The sequence below is a fragment of the Plecotus auritus genome (assembly GCF_963455305.1).
Source record: "Plecotus auritus genome assembly, chromosome: 13".
Taxonomy (NCBI): domain Eukaryota; kingdom Metazoa; phylum Chordata; class Mammalia; order Chiroptera; family Vespertilionidae; genus Plecotus; species Plecotus auritus.
The window spans coordinates 30,367,907-30,380,817 of record NC_137779.1 but is presented as its reverse complement, the minus strand read 5'-3'; the positions used below and the strand labels follow the sequence as shown (position 1 = coordinate 30,380,817).

General features: G+C 67.9%; 1 protein-coding gene across 18 annotated transcripts in view; it reads left to right on the top strand.

The window, feature by feature from the left end:
- Positions 1–12,634, top strand: part of NCOR2 (nuclear receptor corepressor 2) — a 158,761-nt gene extending 146,127 nt beyond the window's left edge. For 7 of the 18 annotated variants that reach the window (XM_080650549.1, XM_080650552.1, XM_080650550.1 and 4 more), the window contains 12 exons: positions 61–204; positions 283–487; positions 1,710–2,239; positions 3,386–3,535; positions 3,695–3,840; positions 4,148–4,341; positions 5,344–5,493; positions 6,193–6,338; positions 7,296–7,349; positions 9,769–9,990; positions 10,828–11,007; positions 11,491–12,634. In XM_080650549.1, coding sequence (XP_080506675.1) covers positions 61–204; positions 283–487; positions 1,710–2,239; positions 3,386–3,535; positions 3,695–3,840; positions 4,148–4,341; positions 5,344–5,493; positions 6,193–6,338; positions 7,296–7,349; positions 9,769–9,990; positions 10,828–11,007; positions 11,491–11,669 — 2,300 coding nt within the window. In that variant the 3' untranslated portion in view covers positions 11,670–12,634. The remainder of the gene's footprint in view (positions 1–60; positions 205–282; positions 488–1,709; positions 2,240–3,385; positions 3,536–3,694; positions 3,841–4,147; positions 4,342–5,343; positions 5,494–6,192; positions 6,339–7,295; positions 7,350–9,768; positions 9,991–10,827; positions 11,008–11,490) is intronic. The other 11 variants (XM_080650543.1, XM_080650544.1, XM_080650538.1 and 8 more) reach the window with 6 other exon arrangements.
- The last annotated feature ends 277 nt before the right edge of the window (positions 12,635–12,911 follow it).

Sequence of the window (12,911 nt, the reverse complement as noted above, 5' to 3'; positions counted from 1 at the left end):
AGCCAGCGGCTGGCCCTCTCTGTTCCACCCGGGACTGAGCCGCAGGCCTTTGGTTTCCAGGAGGCCCCACCCACCTGACTAAACCCACCTCCACGTCCTCGTCCGAGAGGGAGCGGGACCGCGAACGGGACCGGGACCGGGAGCGGGAGAAGCCCATCCTCACGGCCAGCGCGACGGTGGAGCACGCACCCATCTGGAGGCCCGGTAGGCCCCAGGGACCCGCCCCAGCCCTGCCCGCGGGCCGCCCAGGCCGGCCTCTGACCCGCAGCCTGTCCCCGCCAGGTACCGAGCAGAGCGGTGGCGGCGGCAGCGGGGGTGGGGGCAGCAGCAGCAGCCGCCCCGCCTCCCACCCCCACCAGCACTCGCCCATCTCGCCCCGGACCCAGGACGCCGTCCAGCAGAGGCCCAGCGTGCTGCACAACACGAGCATGAAGGGCGTGGCCACCTCCGTGGAGCACAGCACGCCCACGGTCCTGAGGTGGGCCAGGTTGGCACCGGGCGGGGCCGGCGGGCGGGCGGGCGGGCGGGCGGGCGGGCGGCTGAGGGATAGTCACGTGGGTGGACCTGTGGGTTGGAGACAGACGGGTGCTGATGGGTGGAGAGGCAGGTGGGTGGTGAGTGGTACATGGTAGGAGGGTGTGTAGACGATGGATGGGTGGGGATAGGGGTGAGGAGCTGAGAGGATGGGTAGGTGGGTGAGTAGGTAACGAGATGGTGACTGGGTTGGATGGATGGAGAAGTGGACAGACGGATGGATGGAGGGATGGATGATGTGGGGAGGGATGGAGGAATGGATGGATGGATGGAGGATGGAGGGAGGGATGGAAAAGTGGACAGACGGATGGATGGATGGAGGAATGGATGGATGGAGAGATGAATGGATGGAGGGATGGATGGATGGAAGGATGGAGGGGTCGATGGAGAGATGGCAGCAGGTCAGTGTGGACGACAGGGCAGCAGGATGCCAGGTGGATGGGTAGATGATGAGGTGGGTACCCAGGCAGGTGTCGGGTTCAGGAGAGTCTGTGGAGAGACCCCCAGGTCCCCCCACAACTGAGCAAGGCCCTCAAGCAGGAGACGGTGCCCCTCTTGCCTGGACAACAGCCAGCGGTTCCCTGAGGAGGGGAGAGGCCCCCCGAACCACTCACAAGGGGCCTGGGGGAGGGGCTTCCCCGTACCCCCTCCCTTCCCCCCCTCCCGCCCAGGGACCTGTTTAGGCGAAGCCGCTTCTTCCAAAATCGTTCCCATTCCTGCCGTGCCCCCACTGGCTGCCCTCGTTTCCCAGAAGCCTCGCCCCGGCGCTTCCCAGGGTTCTCTCTCATGTCCCCGACGCGTAGCCTCGAGCCGCCACCACCTTCCCATTAGGGTCTGATTTGTAGGTTAACGTGTCTACGGTCTCTTCTCACTAGAACGCAAGGTGCTTTTGTCTGTTTCGTTCAGTACTGTGTCCCTGACACACAGTAGGTGCTCAGTGAAAAGTTGTGGAAGGATGACGGAAGGAATGAATGAATGAATGAATGAATGAATGGGGTAGGTGAGGTCACGCTCCACAGGCCAGCATCAGAAGGGTGGGTGTATCCAGGGAGCAGTGGGGAACTGGGGGAGCTGTTTCAGGACAGTGGGGACCCCCCCCCCACCCCGGGTGTCAAAGTGAGGGTGTGACGCAGGCCCCAGCTGTGGAGCCTCCTGACTCGCCTCTCCTCCCCCAGGTCCACCTCCACCTCCTCGCCCGTCCGCCCAGCCGCCACATTCCCCCCCGCCGCCCACTGCCCGCTGGGCAGCACCCTGGACGGGGTCTACCCCACCCTCCTGGACCCCGTCCTGCTGCCCAAGGAGGCCCCGAGGGTCAGCCGGCCCGAGAGGCCCCGCGGGGACGCGGGCCACGCCTTCCTCGCCAAGCCCCAGGCCCACGCCGGGCTGGAGCCCGCCTCCTCCCCGGGCAAGGGCGCGGAGCCCCGGGCCTTGGCCCCCGCCGGCCCCGGCCACGCGGCCATCGCCCGCGCCCCAGCGAAGAGCCTCGCCGCCCACCGCGCCAGCCCGGACCCGCCGGCCGCGGACCTGCACCGGGAAAAGACTCACAGTAGTAAACCCTTTTCCGTCCAGGAACTGGAGCTCCGGACTCTGGGTAAGACAGCCCTGACAGCGGCCACCTTCATAGACGCGATAATCGTGCGTCAAATTGCTCACGATAAAGGGCCGCGAGAAGGAGGTTCGCTGGCCAACGACTCCCCTCGCCACGGTAAGACTCCGGGCCGCCGCCGCCGCCCGCACCCCGTCTCGTGGCCCAAAGATATTTTCAGATCTCTGCTTTTTATTTTCCCGCCCTCCCGCGCCGCTGCCCCCCCTCCGCCCCCCGCATTTTTCATTGATTTTGGCCTTTGGTTTTTTTTTTTTTTTTCCACGTCGTCTTCGTCGATTGCACGCGCTGACGTCCCGCCGGCTGCCTGCCGCCCGCCCCCCCCTCCGGGGTGGGGGGGGGCACCCCATCCTTTGCACATCGTTTTATCATTATTTTTCTTTTTTTGGGGGGGGGGATTTTTGCTTCTTTTCCTTCAATGAATGGATCTGTGATTTTGACTTCCTGCCACGCCTCCCAATCGCCCCACTTTTGCGCCTTCTTCGCCCGGGAAGCAGGGAGTGGTGGGCACGGGCGCAGCCTGCTGCTGTGTGTGGATAGAGGCGTTGGGTTTGGGGGACGCCCGCCAAGGACGACGGGAAGGGGAGGGGACACTCCACTTCCCAGGAGGAGCTGGGGACCTGACCCCTGACCCCTGCCTCCTTGCCCAGGTTGTCCGGGAGCCGTGGCCCCAGGCCCCCCCTGCTGTCCCCCCGCCCCACATCTGGAGACCTCAGGCCCCAGCTCGGGGGTCCTCTTTACTGGACTAGGGGCTGCGGGCGCCCCTCAGACTGATTGTCACTCCCTGCCGTCCCCCCCCACCCCACCCCACCATACACACACACACACACACAGACCTCACGCCCTCCAGCCCATCACGGCTGATCCACACCCCCATTCCCAGACACTCCCTCCCCACGTCTCTCCCTCCCCCCAGCCACGCCTCCTGGTCTTTCTCTGTGTCCCTGGCCTGTCCGGATTTCTCTCTCCCTCTCTGTCCCCCCAATCTCTCACCCCGCCTGCCTGGGTGCCCAGTCTCTCATTTTCCTCCATCTCTCTCCCCCTCTGCTGTCCCATCTCCCTCCTTCCTCAGTGCACCCCAACCCTGGCCAGCCAGGAGCCCCTGCTCCGGTCACCCCCTCTCCATCCGCCCACATACCCGGCTCCGGCCTGGGGACCAGCCCGCGGGGCAGACAGGGGAGGCTGGGGAGGCCAGGGGCAGCCCGCTTCCAGCACCCGCTGGCCTGACCCCAGGCTCGCCCGCTGCAGGTTACCATGGCGGCAGCTACAGCCCGGACGGGGTGGAGCCCATCAGCCCCGTGAGCTCCCCGAGCCTGACGCACGACAAGGGGCTCCCCAAGCACCTCGAGGAGCTGGACAAGAGCCACCTGGAGGGGGACCTGCGGCACAAGCAGTCAGGTGGGGCCCCCCCCCCACTCCCAGGCCTCCCACAGCCCTGCGAGCATAGGCGTGACCCCATCCCACAGACCAGAACACCGAGGCGCCCAGAGGTGGAGGGACGGCCCAGCCCCACCCCCACCCCCGCCCCTGACCTGCCCTGCTCTGCTCTGCCCACAGGCTCCGGGAAGCTGGGCAGCGAGGCCACGCACCTCCCACACCTGCGGCCACTGCCCGAGAGCCAGCCCGCCGCCAGCCCGCTGCTCCAGACCGCGCCGGGGGTCAAAGGTCACCAACGGGTGGTCACCCTGGCCCAGCACATCAGTGTAGGTCACCTCTGCCTCTGGGGTGGGCCCAGGGCCCAGGGTGGGGGGGGGGGCGGTGGGGAGCAGGGCCCCCCCCCCCCCCCGAGTCTCAAAGATTCTGCAGCTGCCCCTCATCCAGCTCCAGCTGACGGGGCCTCGGCCTGAGCCAGGGTCCACGCCCCCCGGGTATGCTGCAGGCAGGAGGCCCAGGACCAAGCCGGGCTCCGCCCTCGGAGCTCAGCCTAACCCCCCGCCCCCGGAAGGTTCTGGCCTGCGGTCGCCGCCCCCTGACCCCTGACCCCCATGCCTCCTCCCACCCGGCCTGCAGGAGGTCATCACGCAGGACTACACGCGGCACCACCCGCAGCAGCTCGGCACGCCCCTCCCCGCGCCCCTCTACTCCTTCCCCGGCGCCACCTGCCCCGTCCTGGACCTCCGCCGCCCCCCCAGCGACCTCTACCTCCCACCCCCGGACCACGGCGTCCCCGCCCGCGGCTCCCCACACAGCGAAGGGGGCAAGAGGTGAGTGCTGGGGCTGGGCGGGCGCGCTGCCCCCTGCCGGTCAGCCTGTGGCCAGGGTACAGAGGAGAAGCCGAGGCCGGGAGACGGGAGCCTTGGTTCAAGGTCACGGCTGACAGATAATGGCGTATCCGTGGGTTCCAGGCACCGAGTAAACTCCTTACACGGGTTAACCAGGATTCCCAGCACAGCCCCGGGAGGTGTAGGCAGCATTGTCCCATTTCACAGATGAAGAAACTAAGGCGTGAGGCCTGAGCTCACTTGCCCACGGGGACGCGGCCCGTAAGTGGTGGAGCTGGGATTTGAACCAGAGAGCAGCGCCCCAGCAGGCTGCACACGCGCCCCGGTCCCCCTGGGCGCCCGGGGTGCCAAGGAGAGGGAAGGTCCCCAGCTCCGGGGATGGGGAGCGGTTCTGGGTGGGGGGCTCTGGCTGAGTGAGACAGAGGTGGGAGCCCCGGGGTGTCGGGGGACGGGTGCAGGAGGGGCCTGCGGACTCGCCCTGAGCCCCGTCCAGCCACAGCCTGTTTACACAGCCCACGAGCTGAGGGTGGGTCTACATTTTTATTTAAAAAAATTTTTTTTTAAGTTGATTTCAGAGAGAAAGGGAGAGAGACATCAATGCTGAGAGAGAATCACTGATGGCTGCCTCCTGCACGCCCCCTACTGGGGACCCAGCCCGCAACCGGGAATCAAACTGTTGATCTCATGGTTCGCCTGCAGGCCACATGGTCGGAGGGAGGGTCGGAGGTCAGTGCTCTGTCCACTGAGCCGTGCTGGCCGGGCTGGGTTTACGTTTGTTTTAAAAAAGAAAAAAAAAGGAAAAAATACGCAGCAGAGACCACAGGCGGCCACGGCCCCTAAAATACTCACTGTCTGGCTCTTCCCAGGAAAAGGGGGCGAGCCCTGGTTCAGAGGAGCCGCCTGCAGGGGGCGGGGAGAGGGGGCGGCCCCCTCGGGAGGGAGCGCCCTGAGCTCTGACCCCTGCGGGGACCCTTCTCGGCGCAGGTCGCCGGAGCCGAGCAAGACGGCGGCCCTGGGCAGCGGTGAGGACGGCATCGAGCCCGTGTCCCCGCCGGAGGGCCTGGCGGAGCCCGGGCATCCCCGGAGCGCCATGTACCCCTCTCTGTACCGCGATGGGGAGCAGGCGGAGTCCAGGTACCTTAACGCCAGCCCCACCCCCACCCTCACCCTTTCCCCTCCCCCACCCCACCTTTCCCCCTCCCCCTCCCCCACCATGGAGGCTCAGGACAGCCCCTCGCCTCCCGGGGTCTCAGGCTTAATCAAGGCTTCTTCAGCTGACGTCACGGCCTGGGGGCTCAGCGGCCGCTTCCGGGCTGCGGCAGGTGGAGAGGGGCTGAGATGGGAGGGCTCGGGTGGGTGGGGCCGCAGGACACAGCCCGGCCAGCCGCCTCCGGAAGCCGTGGCTGAACCCCTCTGGTCCCTGGCCTTTCCCGGTGTGTGTGACGGGGAGGGCTGTGCGGGTAGCCGGGTGTGGCCCCCGGGGCAGCTGGGGTCCCAGCATGCCTGAGCCCCAGGACAGGCGCTGCCGCGGCGCCTGCAGGCCACGTGGCCGGAGGGAGGGGCGGGGCTGCGACGCTTGCAGGCCACGTGGTCAGAGGGAGGGGCGGGGCTGCGGCGCCTGCAGGCCACGTGGTCAGAGGGAGGGGCGGGGCTGCGGCGGGAGGGCGGGGCTGCGGCGCCTGCAGGCCACGTGGTCGGAGGGAGGGGCGGGGCTGCGGCAGCCGCGGCCGGAGGAGCTGGGGGCGGGTCTCGGGCCGCTGCGGGTGAGCGTCCGGTCGTGGGAGGTGTGCACGCCCAGCGGCGGGGAGCTGACCCGGGTCTGGCCTCCGGCAGGATGGGCTCCAAATCTCCAGGCAACACGGGGCAGCCGCCCGCCTTCTTCAGCAAGCTGACCGAGAGCACCTCCGCCATGGTCAAGTCCAAGAAGCAGGAGATCAACAAGAAACTCAGCACCCACAACCGGAACGAGCCCGAATACAGTAAGGGCCCCGGCGCCGGCGCGGCCGCGGAAACCCACGGTGGGGGGTGGGGTTGGGGGAGGGGGGCCCACTGATCACTGACCACTGACCACCCTGCCAGGCCCTTCGCCCCGTTCAGGCTGGTCTCTCTGCTGCAGGCACTTGGCAGCGGTGCCCGCCCACGGGGGGCGCCTAGGGACAATGTGTGTGAAGGTCCTGAGCTCGGCCCCGTCCGGCCCCAGGCATTGGGGTCAGAGCCCTACAAGGGCCCGCGTGTCCCCCGTTCACGGTGCTCGCCCCCTGGGTGGTCCCCCTTTTACCCGGTTAGTGCCATGAACCCCAGCCCAGCCCCGCCTCCCCCAGCACAGGGCTGGCCCGCAGCCGCTCTCAGGACAGCAAATGGCAGGAATGAGCCACGTCCGGGTCTTGGGCGGCCTCATGGGCCGGGGGCGTCGGGGCACCCCGAGCCGCCTCTTTTTTTTTCTTAATATGTTTTTATTGATTTTCTTAGACAGGAAGGGAGGGGGAGAGAGAGAAGGAGGGAGAGAAACATCGTGGATCGGCTGCCTCCTGCACGCCCCCCACAGAGAATCGAGCCCGCAACCCTGGCCTGTGCCCTGACTGGGAACCGACCCGGCGGCCTCTTGGTCCCCGTGTGGATGCTCAGCCCCTGAGCCACGCCGGCCGGGCCAGAGGCTCCTCCTTCCGGGAACAGACTGGCAACCTGCAGGCAGTCCCTGGCCCAGCGGTGCCTCAGGGCCTTGCCGGGTGGGGGCGCAGGCAGGCACCTCCATGGCCTTGCCGGGTCGGGGCGCAGGTCAGCGGGTCAGCAGCCCAGTGAGCTGGTAGAAATACAACCAGGAGCCCGTCTCACTGACCCAGTGTCTGGGTGGCACCTGGCCTAGACCCACAGGTGGCAGCGGGGGTGAGGGCGCGGGCCGCCGGCTGTAGGTCTCACCGTCTCGTCACCCCCTGCAGATATCGGCCAGCCCGGGACGGAGATCTTCAACATGCCCGCCATCACCGGCGCAGGTAACGGCCCGCCCTGGCCCAGGGGCACCACCCCGCCCCCCCTTCCCCAGCTCGGCTGCGCCCGGGGAGGTCAGGCTGCAAGGAGATGGGGACCTGGCCTTGGCGGGCCCTGGGGCGCCGCCCTCACCGGAGCCCCCCTGGCTCCAAGGTGTCGCCTCCTCGGGTCTAACCCAGCCCTGTGGGGGCCGTGAGGCTGGCCAGGAGGCCCCGTGTGCGTTTAGACAGGGTTAGGTGTGCGGATGGCCGTCTGGGTACCTGCCCGGCTCACCTGCTACATCCCAGTGGGAATTGGACTGTGTGGAGGGGGTCTGGGCTCATCCTTGGGGTGCATAGGCGTCCCTCGGGGTCCACACGGGCACTTTTTATAGTTAGCGCACCCGTCTTACTTGAAAACTCAAGCCAGGAAGTTGAAGAAGCAATGTAGGTGTACCGCATAGACGGGTCTGAAGTTCACACACATTTTTTTATTCATTTTTGGCGAGAGGGGAAGGGAGAGTGATGGAAACATCGAAGAGAAACGTCGATCGGCTGCCTCCTGCTCGTCCCACACTGGGGATCGAGCCCACAACCAGGGCCTGTGCCCTGACCGAGAATCGAACCGCGACCTCTCGGTTCATAGTTCGATGCTCAACCCCTGAGCCACCCAGCCATCTTTCAGCTAAAACTTAAGCCTTCTGTGATATTTTGGGTTCGGGCGCGGGGAATGCCCTGGGGTTGGACCCCATCCTCCAGCAGGGGCCACGCTGTGTTTCTTCCGGGAAGGACTGGGTGGGGCCGAGTCTGGTGTGAGGGGTCTGAGCCCTGAGCCGATGGGGGCTGTCACCCTCCAGGGACGGGGCGGGCCCTGTGTGGTGGAGGTGGTGTGCTTGCAGGTGTCTGAGCTCTGGCCCTGCTGTGGGCACCTGAGCCAGGGGGGGGCGGGGAGACGTGCTGCCAGCCCCGGAGGCCTGCGTCCCAGGCTGGTGAGCAGGGGCTGCTGGGCCGTGGGACAGGCCAGCTGTAGGCTCCCCTTGTGGGTCCCGCTGGGTCCGCCGGCTCTCCCCGGGGAGGGGACTGCACGTCCAGAACAGCACGGAGGTTAGCAGCGTGTGGTTCCGGAATGTCCCAAATCCCGACACAGCGGCTGGGCCCACGGGTGCCAGCGGAGGAGGGAGGCTCCTGACTGTAACCGGAGAGGGGCCAGCCTCCTGCCCAGGGCCAGCTCAGGGACCGCGACCTTGCGGACGAGGCCCAGGGACACCTGTGGCTGCTAAGACCTCACCTGCCAGCGGCCGCACGGCCTGCGTCCTCCGCGTCGGTTCCCTCGCGTTTCCGGTGTTCGCTTAGTGTGCGGGGTTGCAAGCACTTTGCCCCTCAGCGCTCGCCCCTGCTGGGGGTTCGGCTTTTTTTGAGGACACAGTTCGGAGTGTTTTTCTAAAAGTGCTGATGACCCCGGGGCCAAGACACAGCGGAAAGGTTGGAGGGGGCGCCCCCTGGCGGCGAAAAACACACACGTAGTTGCTCATCGGTTGCCACGGAAACGGGATGGGGAGGCGGCCACGAGGGTGCGGAGGCCACGGGGGTCACGTGCTGTCCTCACGTTTGCTCGGAGCGAAGGATTAAAACTGGCGGCTTTGCCGGCAAAGTCTGGTTTAGAGAAAAGTGAAAAGGGAGACCCGTTCCCCGGGGTCAGGACCCCTGGTCCGCAGGAAGGAGGCGCAGTGGCCAGAGGGTTTCTGGGCGGCGCCGTGGGGAGCAGCGTATGGACTCCTCCCCTTTCCCACGGGGGGGGGGGTCATGCCCTTGTCTCCAGCTCTGCCCTGCCCCCCCGCACGCACCGTAACTGCATGGCTACGACCCTCACCGTCCGTCTCTGCACCTCTCTCTCTCCTCGTGGCTCCTGGTGGGGGGCGGGGCTTAGGCCTCAGGGGCAGAGGCACGGCGGGGGCGGGGGGGCCTGGTCACCTTCCTCCCTGAGTCTCTCCCAGCCCCCTGCCACCCCCGCCCTGTGCCTAGTCCCTCGCTCTGGCTTGACTTAATTCCCCAGTGGCCCCTTCCCCAAACGGGGCGGCCCTCCGGTCCCCCCCTCTTTTGAAGGCCACTGGGAAATTAAATCAGGAAGCCGACCCAGCTGGGACTAGGGGTGGGGAGGCAGAAAGGTGCCTCTGATTTCCCACGGGGGCAGGATAGAAAGCAGGCTGGGGCGCCACCTAAGCCCCCCCCCCAAACCCCCTCCCCCCCCACACCCGGGGATGCCTACGCGCTCCCAGGGCCCCCCACCCAGTGGCAGGGGAACCGGGGGGTAGGGAACGAAGAATCGTGTTGCTTTGCCGAAATGTGCTCACGTGTACTCTCTCTCCTCCCCCCCTCCCTCCCTCCCTCCTTCCTTCCCGCCCGCCGCCCCTCCGTGTCCCTCGGCCCGTGTGTGTCTCTCTCCCAGGCCTCATGACCTGCCGAAGCCAGGCGCTGCCCGAGCAGGCCAGCACCAACCTGGGGCTGGAGGCCATTATTAGAAAGGCGCTCATGGGTAAATATGACCAGTGGGAGGAGCCCCCGCTCGGCGCCAATGCTTTTAACGCTCTGAATGCCAGTGCCGGCCTGCCCGCTGCTATGCCCATAACCGCTGCCGACGGACGGAGCGAACACACACTCACCTCGCCAGGTCTGCAGGCCTCTCCGCTCGGCCCGCCCCGTCCGTCTCCCCCCTCCCGTCCCCCGTCCCCCTGTGTCCTTAACCCTCTGCCTCCGGTTCCGCTCACCGACCCCCCTCGGCTTCAGAGCTTCTGACTAGTTTTGTGCGTGTGTGACGTGGTTCTGGACGTGGCTAAATCCCCGAGCTGGGCGGGCGGGCACCCCCGACGCGGGCACATGGCCCCGTGGTCCCCCCTCGCCCCCCAGGCCCAAAGGAGCTGCCGCTTTTCTGAAAACACTCACACCGCCGCCCGCGCCCCGCCCCGCCTCCCCCCCCGCCCCCCGGGACACAGGGCCGCCCGCGTCCCGGTCTGTCCGTGGGTCTCGTTGCGGGAGATCAGGCTAGAGCGAGGACCCGCCCACTCTGTAGGTCAGGGGGACCCCCGGGCTCAGCGCCTGCTGGGGTCACCACGCATGTCCACCGCCGGCCCTCGGGCTGATGGGAGGAGACCAGTGTCCATGGGCCAGCCCCCGACTCAGCGGGCCGGACAGAGCGCCAGGCCTGTCTGACCCGGACCCTGCGGCTTCACGGAGGCCCAGGCCCCGGGGCCTGGCTGCTCCCACAGGCCTGACCGTCAGGGTCGGCCCAGCCCGGGCAGCGGTCTGGGTCAAGCCCAAGGCTGCCGGGTGGGGAGCTAGGCTGCGCAGCCTGAGGGGCTTTGCAGACCCTCAGCCCACACCCTCTGGTAGACACCCCAGACCCCAGCTCCTCCCGGGGGGCCCTCACCCCCCCACCACTCGGTGCTCTGTCCCCCGTGGTGAGTGCTGCTTGTTGTCTGACACGGCCCCTCCCTTGTGTCTCCTGCAGGCGGCGGCGGGAAGGCCAAGGTCTCGGGCAGACCCAGCAGCCGGAAAGCCAAGTCCCCAGCCCCGGGCCTGGCCCCCGGGGACCGGCCCCCCTCTGTCTCCTCCGTGCACTCGGAGGGGGATTGCAGCCGCCGGACGCCGCTGACCAGCCGCGTGTGGGAGGACCGACCCTCATCTGCAGGTGGGCATGGGGGCGGGGGCGGCCGGCTGCGCCCCTGGGCCTGGCCCCGCCAGCTGCCCGCGCACCTACTGCGTGTGAGCACGTGGTAGGGCCTGTTCTAGGGACCGCTCAGGGGGCAGGAAGGTCCTGCGAAAGGCCCGGGGGGAGGGAGCCCTGATAGGGAACCCGGCCTCTGGCCCTGGCCAGAGAGGGTGGAGGGCCGGGAAGCGGGAGAGGGAGGCGGCGCTGCAGGTGTAGGGGGAGAGCCGCATCCACGCAGGACCCGCAGGCCTGCGGGCTGCAGAATGGCCCCGGGTAGGGGGCCTGCTGGGCGGGGGCGGGCGAGGCTGCCGGTTTGAGAAACCTTCCGGGAGCTCGAAGGAGCTGGGACAGCTGCCCGGCCCAGGAGGCCACGGCCCGAGTCTGCGCGGGGGGCGGGCCTGCGGGGGGCTGCCTGGCTCACCAGCACCCCCCTGGGTGTCTCCCCGTCTGTCTCCCCGGCAGGTTCCACTCCGTTCCCCTACAACCCGCTGATCATGCGGCTGCAGGCGGGCGTCATGGCCTCCCCACCCCCGCCCGGCCTCCCCGCGGGGGGGCCCCTGGCCGGCCCCCATCACGCCTGGGACGAGGAGCCCAAGCCGCTGCTCTGCTCGCAGTACGAGACGCTCTCCGACAGCGAGTGACCGTCCGCGGGGGCTGGGGACGGCGCCGGGCCCGCGAGCGTCCCGAGCGGCCAGGTGAGGGGCGGGCGGCGGCCGACTCCCCGACGAGGAAGGAGCCCCCGCGTCCCGTCTGTCCATCGCCCGTCCATCCCGAGCCGGCGTCCTTGCCCGTCTAAAGCCTTAACTGGGACTCCCGCCCGGCCGGCCCTGTGCAGTGACTTTCTCAGGGGTTGTTTACCTGGTGCTCGGGAGGGGGGGAGGGGCCGGGCGGAGGACCGGGCGGCGGCCACACACAGAAGCTGGGACGGCCAGGGACCCAAAGCCGGATGACCACACACCTCCCACGCCACTGCCTACCCCCCCCCCCCCCTTAACGCATTTGGAACCAAAGTGTAAACTGAGCTGGCAGCCCCCGCGCCCTCCCTCCATCCGCACCCCGCTTCGCGCTCTGGACAGACGGACACGGGCCCTGTCCAGCCCGCAGCGCTCCCGTCCCGGTCCCCCACGGGCCGCCCAGGCCCACGAGAACTGCTGGAAACCACGTCAGGCCAGACGGGCGGGCGAAAGGGCCGGGTGCGGCCTGGGGCGAGTGCGGCTCGGGGACCTGGACCGTTGGTTGGCACGCCGTGGCCCGGCGGTGGGGAGGCGGGTGTCAGTGAGGGGTTGGTTTACAGGGTATATTTTTGATACCTTCAATGAATTAACTCAGAGGTTTTACGCAAGGAAGGACTCACCCAGTATTACTGCTGCTGCGCTTTCGATCGCTTACCGTTCAAGGGGCGCGCGCAGGCCCCCGTTGGCGGCCCTGGCGTCGTGTCCACGGGCCGGGGGGGCGGGCCGCTGGCTCAGCCCCCGCGCCCGCCCGCCCCCCCTCCCTTCCTTGGGCAGAATGCGTTCGATGGGTATTCGCGGCCGCCATCTGCGCGCGGCGGTGGCGTTCTGTCATTTACACACATTGTTCTCATTAAAAAGCGAATTATACTCGAGTGACGGCTGCTGCTGCTGCTGCTTTCTCTCAGGCTGGGCGCCAGGAGGGGGTGATGGGGGTGGGGGTCCACGGAAGGGAACCCCGTGGTGGCGGGGGGGCAAGGGAACATCCCCCTAACTCAGCAGCCGGGGCCCCGTTGCAGATGGGTCAGGGTGTCCCCCTGAGGGCACCGAGGCTCACCCATGGGACTCACACTAGGGGCGGGCGTCCCGGGGACGAGCGGTCAGCGCCGTCTGGACTCCCGGCCCCCGTGGGAAAGGGGCAGCTCGCCCTCT